Source organism: Pseudorca crassidens, chromosome 13 (assembly GCF_039906515.1).
Source record: "Pseudorca crassidens isolate mPseCra1 chromosome 13, mPseCra1.hap1, whole genome shotgun sequence".
Lineage (NCBI taxonomy): Eukaryota > Metazoa > Chordata > Mammalia > Artiodactyla > Delphinidae > Pseudorca > Pseudorca crassidens.
The window spans coordinates 27,150,549-27,174,156 of record NC_090308.1 but is presented as its reverse complement, the minus strand read 5'-3'; the positions used below and the strand labels follow the sequence as shown (position 1 = coordinate 27,174,156).

The following is a 23,608-nucleotide window of genomic DNA, read 5'->3' as shown; positions in this document are numbered from 1 at the left end:
AGTTTTGATTTGCATTTCTCTAATGATTAATGATGTTGAGCATTCTTTCATGTGTTTGTTGGCAATCTGTGTATCTTCTTTGGAGAAATATCTATTTAGGTCTTCTGCCCATTTTTGGATTGGGTTGTTTGGTTTTTTTGATATTGAGCTGCATGAGCTGCTTGTAAATTTTGGAGATTAATCCTTTGTCAGTTGCTTCATTTGAAAATATTTTCTCCCATTCTGAGGGTTGTCTTTTCATCTTGTTTATGGTTTCCTTTGCTGTGCAAAAGCTTTTAAGTTTCATTAGGTCCCATTTGTTTATTTTTATTTCCATTTCTCTAGGAGGTGGGTCAAAAAGGATCTTGCTGTGATTTATGTCATAGAGTGTTCTGCCTATGTTTTCCTCTAAGAGTTTGATAGTGTCTGGCCTTACATTTAGGTCGTTAATCCATTTTGAGTTTATTTTTGTGTGTGGTGTTAGGGAGTGTTCTAATTTCATTCTTTTATATGTAGCTGTCCAGTTTTCCCAGCATCACTTATTGAAGGGGCTGTCTTTTCTCCATTGTATATTCTTGCCTCCTTTATCCAAGATAAGGTGACCCATATGTACATGGTACCCATATGTACATGGGTTTATCTCTGGGCTTTCTATCCTGTTCCATTGATCTATATTTCTGTTTTTGTGCCAGTACCATATTGTCTTGATTACTATAGCTTTGTAGTATAGCCTGAAGTCTGGGAGCCTGATTCCTCCAGCTCCATTTTTCTTTCTCAAAATTGTTTTGGTATTCGGGGTCTTTTGTGTTTCCATACAAATTGTGAAATTTTTTGTTCTAGTTTTGTGAAAAATGCCATTGGTAGTTTGATAGGGATTGCATTAAATCTGTAGATTGCTTTGGGCAATAGAGTCATTTTCACAATGTTGATTCTTCCAATCCAAGAACATGGTGTACCTCTCCATCTATTTGTATCATCTTTAATTTCTTTCATCAGTGTCTTATAGTTTTCTGCATACAGGTGTTTTGTCTCCTTAGGTAGGTTTAATCCTAGGTATTTTATTCTTTTTGTTGCAGTAGTAAATGGGAGTGTTTTCTTAATTTCACTTTCAGATTTTTCACCATTAGTGTATAGGAAGGCAAGAGATTACTGTGCATTAATTTTGTATCCTGCTACTTTACCAAATTCATTGATTAGCTCTAGTAGTTTTCTGGTGGCATCTTTAGGATTCTCTATGTATAGTATCATGTCATCTGCAAACAGTGACAGCTTTACTTCTTCTTTTCCATTTTGGATTCCTTTTATTTCTTTTTCTTCTCTGATTGCTGTGGCTAAAACTTCCAAAACTATGTTGAATAATAGCGGTGAGAGTGGGCAACCTTGTCTTGTTCCTGATCTTAGTGGAAATGGTTTCAGTTTTCCACCATGTTGGCTGTGGGTTTGTCATATATGGCCTTTATTATGTTGAGGTAAGTTCCCTCTATGCCTGCTTTCTGGAGTGTTTTTATCATAAATGGTTGTTGAATTTTGTCAAAAGCTTTCTCTGCATCTATTGAGATGATGATATGGTTTTTCTCCTTCAATTTGTTAATATGGTATATCACATTGATTGATTTGCATGTATCAAAGAATCCTTGCATTCCTGGGGTAAACCCCACTTGGTCATGGTGTATGATCCTTTTAATATGCTGTTGTATTCTGTTTGCTAGTATTTTGTTGAGGATTTTTGCATCTATGTTCATCAGTGATATTGGTCTGTAGTTTCCTTTTCTTGTGACATCTTTGTATTGGTATCAGCATGATGGTGGCCTCTTAGAATGAGTTTGGGAGTGTTCCTCCCATTTTCACTTTTAACTGCCATATAGCACTCCAATGTATGACTAACATTTATCTGTTTTGTAGCTGAACAGTAAAGTTTCTGTAGTTATCATTCTAGAAGATGACCTGCTATGTCATAGTGTATGCACATTTCAACTTAGTAAGAATGAAATCTAGTAAGTAATAAGTATAAATCTAGTAAGATTTTGCCGGTTTTTCTCCAAAATGGTTCCATCATTTTATACTGCAACCCACAGTGTGTGAGAAGATCCATTTCTTTACATTTTTGATAAACTTGTTTTTGCCAGATTTCTAAGTGTTGCCAAATCAATGGGCTCAAAATAGGCTTCGTTTTATCTTTTATTTGCTGGTTCCTGATTATTAGTATGGTTGAATATATCCTCTCTGTTAGTGACCATTCAGATTTCCTCTTCCATGAATTGCTTATGTCCTTTATCCACTTTTCCATTGGATTATTTGTTATTTTCTTATTGATTTGGAGGATTTATTTATACATTCAGGTACTAACCATTTGTCAATCATATACATAAATGTGGTCTATTCTTAAATAACTGGTTGTATCTCTGGAGTTTGCCCTGTACAGAAATGTTAAGATGCAAGTTAAAACTGAGATGTAGATAAGAGAGTTGATATTTCCATGAGTCGATGCTTCTGGAAAAGGATTGTGAATGCCACTTTTTCATCATTTCCTTATTTGTGCAGAGAGTTCAGAGTTCCCAAGTTCAGAGAGTTAAGTGTAGGCCACCTAGGTTGTACTTGAAAATGTCTGTTTGCTTGCAGAGTAGGTAGCTTAGGATAATTTCAGTACTGAATAAGAGCCAATTTTGAGAGTCATTCACCTCAAATTACTAGATCTAATAGACTGTGTATCTTCCATTGAAATAGAAACTGTTGGACACTGGGTGCGTCTCTGGCCATGACCCCTCATAGGAACACACAGATCAGCTTGAGGCAGGGGCATGAGGCACGCAGGAACAGTCTGTCCCCAATTTACCTCTCCAATATTTTGCTACGAGGAAAGTCTCTGCTCATGACATAAGTCCCTAGACTCAGGCAACTAAAGAAAACATGAAGAGCAGAATAATGTCATGGTGATGTCAGGTTGCATGGACATGTTGCTTTGGGAAACCTGATAGGAAATCTTAAAATAATGATGGCTTTCTTTCTATTTCAGAGGTGTGGCGAAATCTTGTTTGAAAACCCTGATCAGAATGTCAAATGTGTTTGCATGCTAGGTAAGAAGTCTTCTCATTTAAAATTTATTAAGTATGCTGATGTCATGTGAGCTTACTGTTGTTCTGTTGCCTTAGTGATTGTCTCTTGTTCCATATTGCAGAGGCTAATAGGCTATTTTATAGGTTTATAGACAGCTATAACACATTTGTATGTGGAACACTTGATGATACAGAAGGGGTTTGATTTTAATAACTGTCAGTAAGTCAGGAACCATGCTTCTGAGTCTTTCAAATTTTTTCTTGGATCATCAACATAACATAGTATTGGGTGCTTTGTATTCAGGCAACTGTGATGAGAAAGTAAGAAGAATCACATTGTAATTCCTAAACTAGAGATCATACGCTAGGCAAGTAAACTATTAAGTATTTACACCACAGCACAAAGCCCTTACTTACAGTGCCTGGGAGGAATATACATTTGAACTAAACTGAAGTCAGCACCGCAGTTACCCACACTGCATTTGTAATAAAAATTGCAGCATCATAATGAATAATCATTTGTTCTTGTGGGATGATATATCATCAGTGCCTTTCACAAACTCTTTAATGTATAATATTCTGTTAAAAGATGAAGTTGATATTATTTTCCTCATTTTATAGAGTAGAAAACTAATACAGAGAATATAAGTGATGCACTTAACCTCAAAATGAGAAATGAGCCAAATCATGATATGAAAGTTTCTAATCTGTAAAAATTTAGGTCTAGTGTTTAGATCTTATTTGAGCCACTGAACTATGTTCAATGAACTTTTAATTAAGTAATTATAGTAATAGAACAAAGCAGTAGCATGAATAAATAAAAATAATCCTTAAATTTGACTTTCACCAAAATTTCACCCTAATCCATTCCAACTTTGAACCATACTCATAAGCAAAGAAAAAAATTATTCATTTTAGCTCCTTCTGTTTTCTCTGGCTACCTCATATGTTGGCAGCCTAGGTTATTGGTAAGATGGCTCAAAAGCAGACAGCAAGATAGAGGCAGGGGAACATCTTGGTAATTTATAATTCAAGATAATCAGGTAATAAATAATCAAAAGTTGCTCATTACCTAAAAACAAACCAAAAACAGAAACCAGACACAAACACTGTATTTTCCTGGTCTTCTGATCTTTCTTATTTTCTTGTGCTAGTATTTTAAACCTTTCTGATGCAGTTCTTATATGTTTTTATTTTAATTAGGATGGGGCTATATAGTAACATAGCCACTGGAAAATGAACATTCTATTGGAAGCACATGAACAGTGAATATAGCATAGCATCCATAAATCCATTTCAAATGTCCAGTATTCCTTTCCCTTAACCGTGAAAATGCCTCAGAATGCTAAGGGCAGGGTACAAACCACAGAGAGAGAGAGAGAGAGAGAGAGAGAGAGAGAGAGAGAGATGGAAGCAGAAAAACTTCCTTTGTCCAGCCATATATCCCAGCTTTGGATGTGGGAGACCATCTCATCACCGCATCAGATCTATTCATCAACTCACTCATTTAACTTTCACAATAGCAGTATGGTTTGGTGCTATTATAATCCTCATTTTACAGAAGGAAATTTGTGACAAATGATCGAATACTATAGGACCTTAATCCCACTAAAATATTATTTGTTTATAGCTTCTACATGATCTAGTAACATGAATCAGTTTTAATTCATGATGACTTTAAGCACATGAACACATAACTTATTTTGATGAATTTTTCCTTGTACGAGCTCTCATGTGAGTTGCTTGATTAGTTTATAGCTAGGACAAGGACAGCAATAGACTGTCTACTACTGCCTATAGACTTGAATTCACTTAAAGTCAATCATCTTTCCATCTCTTCTGGATAATATGGTGTGGTTTATAACCCTAACCGGAAGACACTCCTGGCCACCAAATGCATTCCCCCAATGAATCTGCCAAATTACACAAATTCCCCAAATTAGAAGAATATTTATATAAATCAGCTTTCTGTTACTACCACTGTCATAAGATTTACAATTAACTGAGTACTTAAATATGTCACAGATGAAGTCCATCCAGAGTACCTTACATAGTTAGATCATTTATTCTAAGTAAATTAAGACATAGCCTCTCCTTCAAAATATAGATATCTTTGGCAATAGCAGTATATTATTAAGCTTGTAGGTTTCATTAGTTTATTAGATTTCTATTTTCTTAGGAACATAGAACTAAATAATATAAAGGAACCATGAAAATGGAAGTTTTTATTAGTTTAAGGGCGTGGGATAATTAAAGATGGAATAGGAAGAACACTCGTACATTTTACCTTTAAAGCAGGTGGTAAATATTTATTGAATGTTGAAGATATTACTATGTCTAGTGAGCTGGAGTTACTCCGATCATGAAAATTATGCCCTCAAGGAGCTTACACATAAGAAGGCTTAGACTTTTTCCTACTTCTCTTTTTAAGAGGTTTGCTACAAAATGTAACTGAAGCATTTACAGAGTCCTTTGAAATCTTAGATGAAAGAGAATACCAAAATAAAACTATTATGGGTATCAGTACAGATGGATCAATCCGCCATGAGCATGTGTCCACCTGAAGCCAAAGGCTACCATTTCACAGCAATAGTGTGCAAGATAATGAAAAAAGTTGAATGATTTATTCCCTTAAAAGAAACAAGAGAAACTCAAGGCATGAACTTGTAACTCACTAGAACTGAGACCACATCTTAGACCACATATTTATCAAGAAGGGGCATCTGCATAACACGAAAATAACAACAAACCTCCGCTTCACCACTGTCTGAGGTCTTATCTGAGTTCGTTTGTTGCTTCCTTTGAGAGGAACCTGTGATCGTGCCCTTATGACTTCCCGAAGCATTTCTTGAGAAAACTTTATATCTTCAACAGTAAAGGATAAGGAGTCTCTGCTGCTTAAAGGGACTGTTAAGTTTTCTAAGTGTTTCTAAGTCATGAATGTAGTTTGTGTTTTTGCAGATCACATTATAACCTTTTTATGAATAAATCAAAATTTTGAAACAAGAAAACCAAATATATCAAGTCTGCATTTCCAAAACTTCACTCTGATCTTTATGCCACCCCAATATTGAGATCCCTAATGGAGGCCAACCTAAGACATTCAGAGCTTTGAAGTGTCAAGTTCTTGGCTCACCCCCTCCGGCATTCCCTCTCTACCCACTCACACACCAGGTTTGGGGCCCCTGCCTTGGCCCCAGCTGTGCTTCAGCACGTTTGAGATGGAACAGGGAAGACAGTCACTAGCCAGGCACACCATTTGCACTTTTCTTCTGTCCCACCAGTGTCTCCCCAGACCTTTCTGAAAAATACAATTTTTATGCTTCGAGTCGTTTACCTCATGACCTCCATGAACAAGTCATCCTCATAAAACTCATACTTCTGGCTCATTACATTCAATGAGACATAAGTGTGAAATTCATCTGAAGTTACTCTGAAGTACTGAATTCAAAGCAATTTTAAGTGAGAGCAAACTCTTGTCATATGTGGGCCTTACAGGCAATCATTTCTATGTTCAGGGGAATAGTTCGTGTTGGATATGAAGGTAAATAAAGATGTAGTGCAGAGCTGGCTACACTGAGTATTTACTATTTATTCCTTAAAATTCTGTCAGAGGGATAAAATGTAGACAATGTTAAGTACGAAATTGTAATAAATGCGGCTTTGTTCTTTCCTTCACCCTTAAGGAGTTCAAAACTGCTAACTCCCATCTCCCTCCTTTTTCTCAATTTAGCCATAAGATTTCTCTCAAATCAAGATAGACCTCAAAGTTTACAGAACTATATCAAAGGGTACTCAACTGTATAGTAAGATGTGTACCTTAATTAGGTATAATGAATTGATAACCAAGGGAAGAAGGAAGTGAAAGAGAAATTCTCTCTCATTACACAATTGACGTATGAGGTGTGGCCGGTTCCTAAAAGGATTTTATTTTTCAAAGTATAATGAAAGTGCTAGGGTACAAAGAGCCAAGAGTATTTAAAGAAACTACATAAAATGATCGATGTTAATTCACTTAGTTCATTTGCTAACTTCTGTCTGGGAAATGCTAAATCCTGGGAAAAGAAACTTTCTAAAAAGAGTTCCCGATCAGACTTGGTGCCCTTCTTTCCCTTGTAATTTTACAATTTGAAATTTTCAGTGGCCCTGCTTTTGTTTCATGGGTGATTCCTTTCATGCTGATTGGTGTCATATCATTAGAATATAAGGTCGTACTTTCTTATCTGCCATGGCTTAGAAAGGGGTGTTCATATTGTCAGGTTTCTGTTTGAAATTTTTTATAAATCATTTCAAGAGGTCGTCAGTTTTCAAAGAAATAGAATACCATAAGATCAATATTTTATTAACATTTAACATGAGCACAGAGAGACTTGCTTTGTAGTCCAACCTCTGAAAAATTAACTGTGTACTTTGAGAAGTTGCTTCATCTTTTAGACTTCAATTTATAGTTTTTCTGCAAAGTGGTAATAAAAATGTCTGTCCCTTCCAGCCCAGGGGTTGTCCTGGTAATACAGAATGTGATGTTCTGTGAGGAGATGTTCCCAGCTATGGTGCCCTAGATATGGTTTATGCATCAATAAATTAATAAATAAATAATAACAACTGAAAATAAGCACATTGATGATAAATAATAATAAACAAACAGTAAATTATTTATTTATGACATTAACAGTGTTTAGAAAAGCAATTGAAAAGACAAATCTATGCAAATGTGAGATCAATTTTAAAAAATATTAAATATGTTCTTCAAAATTTTGTCATATCTCAAAGGCATCATCTAATATTCATTCAAAGGATATTCATTGAGCATTTACTATATGCAAGGTACTATGCTAGGCACTGGGAATGCAAAGACCAGTGGAGCACAGGCCCTGCACTCAGAGGGTTTACATTCCAGGCAGAGATTCAAGCCCCAAACCCCAAAATCTGCAATGCTAGCTTGAGAGTGACAAATGATAGAAAAGAAATAAAGTGTGTTGGAACTTCAGAAGATGAAAAGAGTGCATACAATTGGGATATGAAGACACGTGGATTGATATGCAAAGACCAAGAAAGAGGCAGCATTCTAGGTAGATACATGACCATTTTTAAAAGCCCAAATACAAGAAAACTGAGGAGTGGAGAAGGAAGTAAGTGTTTCAGGCCACAAGCAGTATAAAAGGATAAATTGGAAAGGAATTTGAGGCCTTATTATAGACAGTTTGACTGTTACCACTAGCTATAAAAAGGACAGAAGTACCAAACGAAAGAGCATTCTGGTCTCTTTTATTTAGTCAGTTAGAGAGCATTTTTTAATTTACATAGAGGGTATTATAGAATATTCTATAAACTAGTTTCTGCGGGGCAGTATTGAGTACAGCTGTTCACCAAATACTTGTGAAATTAAATAATTTTAACCCAATGTATATTTGAAACTGATGGCCTGAATTCTAGGCTTGATTATTTTAATGAATATTACTTTTGTCTTTTCTCTTTGATATCAGATACATAGTATTTTATTTAAGAAGTACAATATTGTCATCTTTTATACTGGAAAAAAATTGATATTTTTTCACTTTTTCATCTAATAAAATTGGGAGTTTTTTTATTTTAAAATTTTGCTCTTATCACTGGCATCTGCCTGTGATTTTTGTATGTGGACAATTTTGAGGTCTATACATTTTTTCTTAGAAATTAATACACAGTCTGTTTGAAGGCAACATAATATCTGTTATCAAAGTAGGTCACTACTTTGGTGGCATAGTGGAAAGAACAGGGCATTTAAATATCTGGACCAGCTAAAAACTGTGTGGTCGTAGGAAAGTCACTTAAGAGTTATAGATCTCAGTTTATTCCTCCCTAAAATGGAATAAGAAGTAACAATAACAATATTATTATCTACCTTATTAGGTTTGTTGAGGATCAAATAACACAACAAATATTAAAGCATTCAGTAAACTGTTAGAAGTCCTAGAAATATAGATATTATTTTATTTATACTAATAACTAAAATGTTCTAAGTTCTTGCATTTAATTTAATATTAGTAGTATTTTTTATGCAAACTGACAGCTTTGATATACTTTCAATATTAAACTGTTTCAGTTTGCTTCAAGTGAATAGATATTTTCAAGTACATGTTTGCAACCTAGAAATAAGCATATTATCATCATAGGTTATTAAAGAAAGATTATTGTAAGGACTATTTTATGTGCACTTAACTTTATAAAAGTGAAGGTCTATGTTCAAAGACAAAAGCTTTCAAGTTGCTTAACTTTGATTTACTGAGATTAAAATGCCTTGGGAATTTGAATTAATTTTTTAAAATTTTTATTGGAGCATAGTTGCTTTACGATGTTGTGTTAGTTTCTGCTGTACAGCAAAGTGAATCAGCTATACGTATACATGTATCCCCTCTTTCCCATTTAGATCACCACAGAGCATTGAGTAGAGTTCCCTGTGCTGTACAGTAGGTTCTCATTAGTTATCTATTTTATACATAGTAGTGTATATATTGTCAATCCCAATCTCCCAATTCATCCCATCGCCCCCTTTCCCCCCTTGGTGTCCATACGTTTGCCCCCTATGTCCGTGTCTTTATTTCTGCTTTGCAGATAGGTTCATCTGTATCATTTTTCTAGATTCCAGATACATGTGTTAATATACGATATTTGTTTTCCTTTTTCTGACTACTTCATTCTGTATGACAGTCTCTAGTTCCATCCACATCTCTGCAAATGGCACAGTTTCATTCCTTCTTATGGCTGAGTAATACTCCATTGTATATATGTACCACATCTTCTTTATCCATTCCTCTGTTGATGGACATTTAGTTTGCGTCCATGTCCTGGCTATTGTAAATAGTGCTGCAATGAACATTGGGGTGCATGTATCTTTTGGAATTATGGTTTTCTCCAGGTACATGCCCAGGAATGGGATTGCTGGGTCACATGATAGTTCTGTTTTTAGTTTTTTAAGGACCCTCCATTCTGTTCTCCATAGTGGCTGTATCAATTTACATTCCCACTAATTAATTTCGTCTTACACTTACGAAGCACTTCATTCTTATCATGTGAGTACATCATTTCACTCCTATATGCATGTCCAAGGATGATATTTTCTAAATCTAAAAGAGAACAGATTGAAACCTGGACATTCCCAAGGGAGGACAGAGACAGCATTATCCTCATCTCTCACCCAGGGCCTGGCCTTGTTTTACTTTTCAATGTACTCATCACCAAATGATGTTTGTTTGTTTGTTTTGTTTGTTTTTTTTTGCGGTACGCGGGCCTCTCACTGCTGTGGCCTCTCCCCCTGCGGAGCCCAGGCTCCAGACGCGCAGGCCCAGAGGCCACGGCCCACGGGCCCAATCGCTCCGCGGCACGTGGGATCCTCTCAGACCGGGGCACGAACCCGCGTCCCCTGCATCGGCAGGCGGACTCTCAACCACCGCGCCACCAGAGAAGCCCCAAATGATGTATTTTATATTCGTTTGATTTGTTCATCGCTCTCTCCCAGTCTCACTGCACCACACACCCATATATACAGAATGTAAATATCATGGAAACAAGGAATTAGTTTATTTACTGCTAAGGGTCCAGCATCTGGAAGAGGGTCCAGCCACCTAGCCCCTCACTGGAGCTTAATATTTGCTGAAGAGATACATGCTGATGCATTTGTCAAAACAGCACAATTGTCTGTAAAGCATGGCCCAGATGTGCCAAAGACTGATGGGTATAGCATTTAAAACCCTCTGCTAACTCAGCCAAGGAATGGGTCATCTCCTAATTGAACTAAGTGAGAGTTTCCCAAGCATACTACTCTGGGTTACAGGATGAGAAAGACATAGTTCTCTACAAATAGGCAATTAGAACATATCCTAAAAATATAGGTGATTACCAATTATTTCTTGAGCACTACTCTATGCCTACCCCCCTGCTAGTGTTACTCTGAAAGTTGATGTAATAGTGAGCTAGGTAGAATTCCTGTCACCACCCTTTATTCTGCAGCTGGAACACTGGGTTAAGAAAACAGGAGGAGGATTATTATTTCGTCTTCTCTATATTTACAAGAACATAAGTATAAGAAATAAGTATAATAAGAAAGTATTATTTCACCCTGAGGTTTATCATTTAAAAGGCTTTTACATTCTCTTGCTGCCTTTCAAAAATTTTTATTTGGAAATCAATATTGTCTTGCATAAGGAAAATAAGTTTGCTAGTTTCACAGTTGTTTTCCGAGGAATGTGGCAGCATTTCCACAGCAACCAAACACCACACTTTTGTTTGCAGCTGAAAACCAGAACTCAGATAAGAGCTAGCTGCAGAACAACAACACAAGCAAAGGTCAAACTATCAGAACTGAAGTTATCAAACGCCCAAAATATAAATGTGCCAGTCTTGTATTAGCTTCATTTTCGGTCTGAAGGAAGAGAAAATGAGACCTATCATCCTTCGCACAAAGCTACACTTCAAAAAAAGTATTCAATCAACCAACATTTATAGGTACATACTGTGTGCCAGTGTAGGGATACGAAGACATTGAAGTTCTGGTTCCTACCCTCAAGACAACGACACAGGCAATGACAACATAGCATGAGAAACCATAATAAGGATGGGCCAGGGTGTTATGGGAGGGAGAAGGGTGTCAGGACAGGTCTGTGCAAGTGGTGATAAGGAGCTGAGTGTCAAAGAGAAGCAACTCACAGCCCTGTGAGCCTGGAAAAGGGCAGCCTGCTGTGAAAGGCATTGGCAATTCTAGGTAACAGGAGCAGCGGGTACAGGATGCTTAATGTGACCAGTTAGAGAAACTGGAAGTCATTATACCTGGAGAACAGAATAAGAGGAAAGAAATGATAAGATAATTAGCATGGAGAGGAAGGTGGGGCAGATTATAAGGAATCTTATAACAGGGTAAAGACCATTTAGGGATGTTTAAGCAGGGGAGCTACAATGTGAAATACAGTTTTTAGAGGGATCACCTGGTCAGAATAGAGAATGCACTGGTGGAGGACAAGACTGAAGAAAGAAACCAGCTTAAGGAACTGCAGCAATAATTCGGAAAGAAATGATGAGTCTGTGCCTGAACTAAGACAGTGTCAGGGAGGACAGAAGGTATGAGATTCAGCGGACTTTGAGAGAGGATGATAGGACTTTACAATGGAGTGAATGTAGGAAATATAGCTAAGTAGATAGAGAACAGATAGAGATGTGTTTCCCCCCACCTACTCCCAGTGGAGAGTATTCGAGAATCAGATTTGCAATGGGGGAAATGATGAGTTCAATTTGGGCATAATACACTGAGATGCCCAAGGACTTCTCAGGTGCAGAAGAGAGTCTGGAGCTCAGAGAGTGATCTGCTGGTAGGCAGTGGTGACTGCCTATCAACGATGATGACGCCCCGGGGAAGGCGAGGAGTGAGATGGAGATGCACCTTAGAACACTTGGAAACACCACTGGAGAGTTGGGCAGGTTCAAGAGGAGTCTAAAGAAGCCTAAGTAGGTAGGAGATTAAGATTAAGAGAAACAGAAGGAAAAACAGAATGCTATCATCTTGATCAAGAGGAAAGACTTCCAAAGGAAGGTCATGCTAAAAATGTGAAACACCATAGAGGTCAAATGAGATCAAGCCTAAAAGGTGTTCTTGGACTGAGCAACCTGAAGGTAGTATAGTATCAGCAAGAGCATAGCTAGTGGAAGGGCAAAGGGTCAGGAGGGTAGCATGGAGCTAAATAAAGAGAACCGAGGAGGGGTGCTACTCTCTCAGGAAATTTGTCTTAGAAAGGAAGGTGGGTAATCTGACAGTGCCTGGAAGGAGTTCTCAAGATGGGAAAGGTTTGAGGATATTTTGATGCAGAGAGGAAAGAGCGAGTAGAGGAAGTGGTTGGATATTTCTGAAGAGAAAGAGAGTAATTGTGAGCCTTAAACCCCCCTCACACTGTGACTGGGCAAAGGTGGTGATGGTGGACAAGGAAGTGTAAGGATAGAGACACATCTCTCGGAGTGACACATATCTGAGGGCAGAAACTGAGACTAATCCATCTAATTGTTTCCCTTCTTTCTAAGAAGAAAGCATGATATTCTGATGAGAGTAAGGAGAGTAGCGGAGGCAAGCAGAAAGTGGTAGGTGAAGGTCTGAAATTAATGACGGAAATGAGAAAGAACCAACTAAAGAGGGGTAAATGGGTAATTATTTGAAGCAGTTCTAAGGTTAGAATTTATGAACTAATGTCCAGTCACTAAACATAAAATGTAAAACGCAAGCTATGTGTTCCAACACGCATTTCAGATGCTCCCTGTTCACGGACACCCTACCCTTTTCTCCTTTTGATGCCTGCTCCTTCTGCAATGGTCAGGGGGCTGCCTTCCTTGACCCTAATTCACAAGCGCCTCTCTCTCATACTGCAAATATTGAATTATTTCTCCATTCCTCCATCTAGCCTGCATATTTCAAGGGAGCAGGTGTCCATTTTATTTAAATATCTTTGTATCCCTAGCACCCAGAATTGGCCTAAAACTTCAAAGAAGCACCAAAAAAATTCAGAATGAAGATAGAAGAAAAGCGTAAGGTTATGTATTCGCCTCTTAAGTCCTCCTCTGACCTCGTGGTGCGTCAAGAACTCTCTTTTCTGACTTGCCCTTTCATAAAGGGCATGCCTCTACCTGTACTTCCCAGTTGTCAAGGAGACCAAAGGTGCTAAGCCATTTGAGCTCTGACAGTACCAATGTCTCCTGAGCTGCGCCCACCGCTGGCCAATCACATCCAAACTCCCTCTTCCTCCTCAGCTACTCCTTCTCCAGTTCACTTTCCCCTCTCACAAATTTCATTCAAAGGCTTTTTGATCTCAGGATGAGTCCCCCTAGGAATCCTTGTATTCATCAAACTGCATTTTTTATAATGTTCCAGAGACAATGTTATCTCTGTTTTGACCCCAAAACAGTGTTGGGCCTTTTACTGGAAGGAATACAGATTATAATTGTATTTCCCTGTAATAGTTCAGTCTTTTTAACAGACAAATTATACATGATAGCTAGCTATTCAGCATGGCTTAAGAGGTCCCAACTTGTCAATCTCAAACCACCTGCCTTGCCAGCTGTAAGTATATAATATTTTCTAATGTGTCTAGATAATAAACATTCACAAATATAGAAATTTTCAAAGAATGAGACAATGTAATGTATATTATCAAAGATACACCAAAAGATAATTTTAGATGAAATAAATATTTGCTCCCATTATATCAATTGCTGTCTTTGAGCTATAAGATTTTGTCATATCTAAATGTCAAAAGCTATTTTATTAACTTGCCAGGATATCAGTTCCAACGAGACAGCTAACTGGTAATAAAGAAAAGCTCAGTTTCCATAAGCCCAAAGCTTTTACACTGACAGATTAATGCAAGTTTTCAACTTTTGTGAGGCTAGCTTGGACACTATCAAAATTAATTACTGAGTTTTTACTGCAAAAATCTTAAAAGCAAATGTAAAGGTATGTTATATATAACAATAAGCAAATGCAAAGAATTTGCTTTTGCCTACGTTTGGGTAGTCAACCACATATGAGTTTACTACATTTGCTGTCTAGTCAACATTTAAAAGGTTTTATGGCGTGTAACCTAATGAGGTAGTTAACATTATGAAATCTTGTATATTTGTCATTTTATCTTTAACTAAATTCTGGACTCTGAGGGTTCTAATTCTATTTGGCACAGCAGAAAACTTCATTCCGAAAGAGACCCTCACATTCATAAGTGTAAGAAAATAACGCCAGAAATGTTAATAGGATATAGAATTCCATAAGATTGGAGAACATGAGTATCTTCAGTGATCATCATAAACTACAAATCTGAGAGTTTCTGCAATATGTATAGTAAGTTTATAAAAATATTTCCCATACCAAGCTTCTTTCTAAAATCATATTGCACAGATTCAAGAAGTACTTGAATTGTGCTCTGCTAGACTACAAAATGCGGGGGAGATTATAAAGGTAAAACCCACAAAATTATATAAGTCATTTGTCAAGAATTAGCATTGGAGCTGGTGAGAAGTAAGAGTGTTTATTAAGCAAGGATTGAGGTTGGAAATGATTGCATAGTTACAAGGGTAGGCCTTGAGACTCTGAGGTTGCAGCTGGCATCTGCTAGCAGATATTGTTTTGAGAACAGCTGGTGATGTCCTTGAGTCTGATACAGTTCAAAATATTCAAGTTCTCAGTAATACAGGAACGTGTCTGAAACCACATCCACCATGGCCACCTACTTCCATTTTGGGTGCCTGAACCACAGTTACTCCATTTTGATTTTTAAATGCATTCTTTTCTTTAATGGTTCAAACAGATGCACAATGCATGTTTAATAGGCCACAGACAGGCTGTTTTGGTTAGCCAAAAGTTCAAGTTAAATCATGTATAAGCCAGAATGATTTCCCCATACCTCAATATGTGAAAATTTCTTCCATCAATACAAACTTCCAGTTATGAGATGAATAAGTTACAGTGTTCTAATGTACAGCATAGTGAGTATAGTTAATAAGACTACTGTGTACTTGAAATTTCCTAAGACAGTAAATCTTGTATTCTTACCACAAAAGAAAAATGGTAACTATGTGAAGTGATGGATGTGCTAATTAACTTCACTGTAGTAATCATTTTGCTATATATGTATATGTTAAACCATCAGGTCATAAATCTTTAACAGATTACATTGTGCAACCTAAATATATACATTCTTTAAATTGTACCTTAGTAGAGCTGGAAAAAATTTTTTAAACCATAAAATTATATAGCAATGTCAAGAGAATGCATTTCAATATTTTGTCTTCTTTTAGAAAATCAAATACTTGGAAAAATGTAGTTGAACGTTTTGGAAGTAGATATTGAATTCAGAAATACATTTTCCACATTTCTCAGGAAAAGTACAACATCTTATTCCTGAATTACTACTTTCTTTATAGAACGGGTTTGTTAATAATTGATTCTACCAAGCAGTCAGTGGGAAAAGGTATTGTCCTCTGTCTGCTGTCTCACTTTTTGTGTCAAGGAGTCTTCTTTCATGGATCATGCGTACAACATGGTCGATAATGAAATGCCAAGATGATTCTGGGAAGCAGTATATGAATGACTATGATCACGTTGTGGGTAATTTAGCAAAGACATTTGGAACTTGGTCATCACAGAGGCTAAAGCAAATCTCTCAATATTTGAAGGAGCTTAGTTTTTTCAGATGTTGCTTTCATAGGCGTTTAAGATTGAAAGCAGCTTTGAGAGTCAAGTAGGAGAAGGAGCCAGTCATTTCTCTCAACCTAATCCACCTGCCTGGACTCCAGAAGTTCAGGGTCAGGGCTCAGACTTGTAACCACACAGAGTTGTGTAAATTTTAGGCCATTACAATAAATAAAGAATTTTTTCCCTGTAGCAATTGTACTGTTGGAAATGGAGAAGTGTCTGATTTTTTTTAAAAAAAGAAAGTTTGACTATGCATGTCAATTTTCTTTACTTTCTTTTAGGGAAAACTTCTTGGAAGATGCATTTCAAATGTTAGCATCTTTAAAAGAGCAAGTTTTCAATTAATGTATTTAACATTGGTATATATGAACTAATATGTGTACATGGGTCCAAGCTTATATTTATCAATAGCCTGATATCCCTCAACAATTGAAATTGTAGTTCGCATATTTATTGGCACTTCTAACTCCCCTGCTATTAGTTTGTTTAGCTACTGATATATTTAGATAGAAAATTTTTTCTTACATTTTATTGCAATATAGCTTAAATTATGATAAATATCCAATTTTTAGGTGTACACCTCATTAATTCTTGCAAAGTTAACACATGCATGTAAAACCACACAGACCAGTGTAGACAGCTTCACACACACCTCCTCCCAGACATCACCTCCCAAAGATCCATACTAATTCACTGGCTTCTATCACTATCCCCTACCTCTGAGATTTTTATAAATGGAATCAAAAAGTATATATATTTTTCTGTCTACCTTCTTTAACTCAACATTGTCTATGAGATTCATCCATGCTGTTGCACACAGTTATAGTTCATTCTTTCTCTGTTTTCTTTTGTTACAGAATAGAGATCAGCAAATAATGACCTATGGGCTAAAGTTGGCCTGTCGCTTGTTTCTGTAAATAAAGTTTTATTAGAATATTGCCATTCATTTATATATTGTCTAAGGCTGTTTTCGCACTGCATTGGTAGAGTTGAGTAGCTGTGTTAGAGACCACATGATTTCCAAAGTCTAACATATTACAGAAAAAGATTTCTGACCACAGCTGTAGACTGTTCCAGTGTATGTGTATGTATGTGTATGTGCATGTGACTATTTATTAATGCTAGTGGTAATGAACATTTGGCTCTCCCTAGTTTGGGACTGTTACAAATAATATTGCTGTGAACATTCTTGTACAAGTCTTTTTGTGCACAAAATTACACATTGTCTCTTGAGTACTTACCTAGAATTGCAACTGTTGGGTCATAGGGCATGTCCATATTCAACTTAGACTGATTCTGCCAAACAGTTTTCCAAAGAGGCTGTACCCACTTACCCTCCCACCAGCTGTGTATGAAAGTCCCATAAACAATTTAACACTCGATAATTATCATTGAGTAAAAGTTAGAATACATAAATCATCGTTCAACTCAACACAAACAACATTTCATGCAATAGCCTTTAATGAAGATCACGATTAGCATTTATGTAAACAGATCATCACGTTGATAATAGTAGCAATAAAACAGGTACATTTAAGTTTTTGATTATCAATGAACATTAATGAGATGATGGAGTTTGTTGCTTAAACCAAACGAACAGTTATTCTTTGTTGACCACTTGGAATTAAATATCCCACAAATGATCCTAATTAGTCCTTCCCCGCCCACAGCAAAACCCCAGTTCATAAATAAACACTCTTTTTTGTTGAGATAAATCATCTCCTTTTTTTTTCTTTTGCTAAAAAATACACAACTATCATTTTTACAGATCTAAAGTTATAAAATAGAAGTTATACTAGAAAATTATAATTACAGCATCTAATTCTGAAAAATCAAGAGGCTAGTCCCTCACTATGAAATCACATGGCCATAGTGATTCGAAGTTTAACCCTCATATGTTGTTTTCGTGGGTTTTATTCACACTTGCTTTAGGAATGAAGCAACAAATCATTTTCATTTTGCTCTTTTTGTTTGTTTGTTTGTTTGCGGTACGTGGGCCTCTCACTGTTGTGGCCTCTCCCGTTGCGGAGCACAGGCTCCGGACGCGCAGGCTCAGTGGCCATGGCTCACGGGCCCAGCCTCTCCGCGGCATGTGGGATCTTCCCGGACCGGGGCACGAACCCGTGTCCCCTCCATCGGCAGGCGGACTCTCAACCACTGCGCCACCAGGGAAGCCCCATTTTTCTCTTTTTATGAGTTTCTCTCAGTATTGGGTATGTCCAGGTGGAGATAGGAAGCTCACCATTGGTCAATATCAGAATTGAGTCGAATGAGAGAATTATAATTTCCCAATACTCAAGAAGTGTTTTTGGCTACCTGGATATTGGGATAATGGATGATTTTTATTTCCTTCTTTTTGTCTCTCTATATTTTTCAAGTGTTCAACAAAAATTAAGCATTCATTTTGTAATAAGAGAGATTTTAGGCAGATTTTTTCTGATTTCTAAGGATACAAAGATAGTTTCTTATTGTTGTTTCCTTTACTAAAACCTACACCTGACAAGTGCCAAACTTATTCTGGTGGCGAACTAGACATAGATGAAGAGGTGTTTGTAACATGAACTGTGCCTTGGGGGAACCACTACTCCGTTTGCTACATCTTGGAGATGAGTTGGGCTCTTATTGAATTCTCTCTCACAGAGTCACCTTCTCCCAAACAAATGGACTTTCTGAGATCAGCCATTCCCTTTGCAGAATGCATGTCATCCCAGCAATCCTGTGCCTTGTGTCACAGATTAAAGTCCCATCCAACCTACTGTACAGCACAGGGAACTCTGCTCAATACTCTGTAATGGCGTATATGGGAAAAGGATCTAAAAAAGAGTGGATATAGGTATATGTATAGCTGAATCACTTTGCTGTCCACCTGAAACTAACGCAACATTGTAAATCAAGTCTACTCCAATAACAAATTTTTAACTAATAATAAAAAATAAATTGCCATCCCTTGAAACACAGCCCATGAAATAGCACAGAAGTCGCCAAACAATATGAAAGTCAAGTAACTGAGGTTTGTGGTTCTGTGGCAAATGGAAGCCTTCCAGAACAAACACACTAAAGAGCCCATTGCATCAGGGATGGGAGAGAGCTCATTGCACAGATGCTATAGACCAATGCAGAACAAAACATTGTGGAACTTCCTTAGGTTCTCAGAATTATAAGATGTAACATACACACAGATACACATGCATGCAGGAACACACACACACACACACACACACACGCACACACACGTCTGCCTTCACCCCAGAGACCCCCTCGAGGTGGTACCAAGAAGTGTTTCAGTTATTTCAAGAGAGTGCAGCTTTCATTAGGCTAAAAACGCACAAAGGCAATTGCCCATTTCCAAGCTCAAGATCTCTATTTTGTTCCTTTCTTCTCAGCTGGGACCCAGAAACCACACGGTTTTTGTCTAAGGGAATAAAGGTATGTAGGTAGTTATTTTGCACCACCAGTTAGTTTACTTGCAGTATTTGGAGAAGAGACAAGGAGAAATGTTTAATGGCTCTGAGTGTCCTAAAGTCTGTCTCAAATAAAGGAAGATTCTGCTGATGTAAAGCTATTTAAAGAACTACACATATACTGTGGTTTTCCAAATGTGAAAGGTTGCATACGTGCGTGTATAATTTTTAGTGGTAGGGAAAAAGTTTACTTGGTTCATCATATTTTTCTGTATTTCACAGCTTTCCTACCATCAGCATGTGTTACTTTTATTTATTTGTATTTTTTTGGAAGTGTGTGTGTGTGCGTGTGTATTTCAAGTGTGTATTACTCTTATAATAGAAAAACATAAACATAAAAGAAGGACCTTAGGGCAGTGAAGATACTCTGTATAATGGTGGATACATGTCATTATAAATTTGTCCAAAGTCAGAATGTGCCACACTAGGAGTGAATCTCATGTAAACTTGGAACTTTGGGTGATGATGGTGTGTCAGTGTTGGTTCATTGATTGTAACAAATGTACCCCTCTATGGGGGATATTGATTATGGCGGAAGTTATGTATATCTGGGGAGGGAGGCTGCTGGTAACTTTAAAAACATTAAAGAGGGGTAAAAATACATGGGGGGAGGCTGAAAGCAGTGTGTAGTGGTGCTTCGGCAAGCTCCGCAGAGGCTCTCAGAGACTGTCCAGGGACAGGACCTTGGTGTCAAGCTTTTCTGAGAACTAAGAGACAGGCGAGCCTTTGTTCAGGCTCTATCATTTACTGTCTTCTCACAGGCAGCTTAAAATGTGTTGTGACCCCTTTAGCAATCCATCTGTTTTTCAAATAAGAAGGGTTTTCTGGGTTCATTTTTAAAGTAAACCGTCCACTGGAAGGAAATTCAGTGACTTCCCTAAAAATACACAGCTTCTAAATCGCACCCATAACCCTTGTCTTGACAAAATTGTGTGACATTTTGCTTATAATATGAACCTGGTTAATCCAGAGTTTATAAAACATAATATTGTATAACTGTATGATCTGATAATGCTGATTTGTCCAACAAAAATAGGTATTGAGTACCTAGCAAGTGTGTATACTCTGCTGTGCACTAGAAAAACAGCAGTGAGTAAAACAGACAAAACTCCTTACCTAACAGAACTTAGATTCTAGGGGCATATGAGGGTGAGGGATGGGCTGTAAATAATATAAATCTTATATTGAATTTTAAAGATGACAATGGAAGAAATTCTACTAAGGAAGAAATAAGGCAGGGTGCCTATGAAGGGTAGAGTAAAGATGGTTAGGGTGGAAGCGGTGGTGCAGATTTTAACTAGAGCTGACAAAGCTTTCCCCAAGGTGAGCATAGCCAGGCTCTGCAGAAGAGTGTCCTGAAGCAGCAGGCAGCCTGGACAACCCAAGGAGCAGAGGGAGAGGAGTGCGCAGAGGCCCAGGGATGAGGAAGAGAGCTGAGAGGTCCTGGGAGCCAGGTCCTTGTGAGTCATTGTGAGGCCTCTGGATTTATTCAGCCAGAGAGGAGGAACTATCAGAAATTTTTGAGCACTGGGGTCACATGAGCTGACTTCCATTTTAAAGTACTGGATATATTATGTTCGTTTTAAAAAATAACAAAGTAAGGAAAGAGTGCTTGCATTATGGTTTTGGAGAAGTATATTCCCATTGTCCTGAAATGGGTACTTGAAAGGATGTATTTAGGAAAATAACAGTGAACAGATTTAACACCGTATGTTATATACATGCGCCAGATATGTGAAATGGTTAATGTTCATCTAACTTAGAAAGTCAACTAGAGGAACTATCACTTTAAAGTGATTAGGATTTAGAAAAGGAAGGTGATTGGCAATCTCACCTCTAGAAAATTTTCCCTCCTTAAGGGAGTTCTTTCTTTATTTAACTTGTCTTTAGAGTGGCTTTTGTTTGTTTGTTTGTTTGTTTTAATGGAAGGACCCATCTCTGTTACATTTCCCTCTTAGACTCTTTACTTTCCTAAATAGTAGCTTGGAATCATAGTTAATGGTCTACTCAGGAAACCAGTTTCATTAAAAACCAAAGGAAAGGGAAAACTCTCCTTTTTCTATTATCTTTAAAAGTAAGTGTTTTCATAATTCAAAAAGAGTCATGTACCACAATGTTCATTGCAGCACTATTTACAATAGCCAGGACATGGAAGCAACCTGAGTGTCCATCGACAGATGAATGGATAAAGAAGATGTGGCACATATATACGATGGAATATTACTCAGCCATAAAAAGAAACGAAATTGAGTTATTTGTAGTGAGGTGGATGGACCTAGAGTCTGTCACACAGAGTGAAGTAAGTCAGAGAGAGAGAAGCAAATACCGTATGCTAACACATATGTATGGAATCTAAAAAAAAAAAAAAAAAGGTTCTGAAGAACCTAGGGGCAGGACAGGAATAAAGACGCAGACATAGAGAATGGACTTGAGGACACAGGCAGGGGGAAGGGTAAGCTGGCACGAAGTGAGAGAGTGGCATGGACATATATACACTACCAAATGTAAAATAGATAGCTAGTGGGAAGCAGCCGCATAGCACAGGGAGATCAGCTCGGTGCTTGTGACCACCTAGAGAGGTGGGATAGGGAGGGTGGGAGAGAGGGAGACACAAGAGGGAGGAGATATGGGGATATATGTATACATATAGCTGATTCACTTTGTGGTACAGCAGAAAATAACACACCATTGTAAAGCAATTATACTCCAGTCGAGATGTTAAAAAAATAAATTTAAAAAAGCTAAAAAAATAAAATAAGTGTCTACAAATACTAACAGAGTTAAGCAAGGCCCGAGAGTCTTATGGCAAAGAGCGGAGACACCGGGTTCTTGGAAGGCGGCACACCCACAAGCCCCACCGTGCCCTTGACCTAGACTGGAATGTGAATGGCGCCCCTGGAGTTGCAACGTGGGCCCTGAGAAGGAGGATGAAGTACATCGTTACGGACTGGGCTTCTCTGAAGCCCACTTTGTCTGAGAGCCATGGACAGATGCCAGCGTGTTCTTTGACTTATTCAGTTAGAAAATGAGAATACCATCATTCTTCCGCTCCCATTCACTTGAATTTTACCTCAAAAGAAAGATGTGTGAGAATTTCTTAAGACAAAACAATATAACGTAACTCAGAGAAAGAGTCCCAAAACACAATATACAGTTGTCCGTTCAGTTTAGCCAACAATAATTGAGCATCTACTGTAATCCTAGAACTAATGCTTCATAGCAGAGATAGGAAGAAATAGTGATGTCCCCCTTCCCCAACCTTCTTATTTTCTAGCATTATACCATCCGCCCCTTCGGCTCTAAGGATAAAGGCTGTAGTAGCAGAGAATGGGGCATGATTGGTCCCTTCCCTGCAGTGGCATTTTTCTTAAAAACATGTGGATATTCATGGACACACATCAGCCCAGGACCTGGTCATCCCCTCTGAGTTGTTTCATGCTAATCCTGGTGAAGCACTGATGGCCCCAGAAAACTCTAATGGATGTGTTAAATTGAGAGTCCAGAGACCTGATTTCATGTCCTGCCTCTTCCCCTAAGAACTGTGTCACAATGTCTCTCTGTCTCAAATGCCTTGTCCTTCAAATGTTCCGAACAACCCCCTAACCAACTCCTATTTTAACTACATTGCTTATGAGTTTGAAGATAAAGTGGTATGAGTAAAGCACATGGGAAAAAACAATTGTCTAGACCCAGGTAAGGTAGTTGAGTGAACTAGCTTTTGCTGTAGTTTACCTTCAGTGCAAGATAACTAATTGAACAGACTTGCCATCACCAATATTTCAACTTTCAAAAAGCTGAGACAGTGATCTGAAGGAGGCAGTCTTGAATCTGGGATCAGAAGTGACAACATTTCTGCCATCGGGCACTGCCACTAGCAGACTTGGCCAGCAAATATCCCTGGAATAAATTTCCTGATT

At 37.7% G+C, this 23,608-nt stretch overlaps 1 protein-coding gene across 2 annotated transcripts in view; it reads left to right on the top strand.

Annotated features, from left to right (window-relative positions):
* The window catches only part of PDE7B (phosphodiesterase 7B), a 339,359-nt gene that overhangs the window by 111,490 nt on the left and 204,261 nt on the right, over positions 1-23,608 (top strand). Inside the window, exon 2 of one of the 2 annotated variants that reach the window (XM_067701985.1) lies at positions 2,993-3,053. In XM_067701985.1, the coding sequence (XP_067558086.1) occupies positions 2,993-3,053 (61 nt within the window). Of the gene's footprint in view, positions 1-2,971; positions 3,054-23,608 lie in introns of those variants that run through there. The other variant, XM_067701986.1, reaches the window with a different exon arrangement.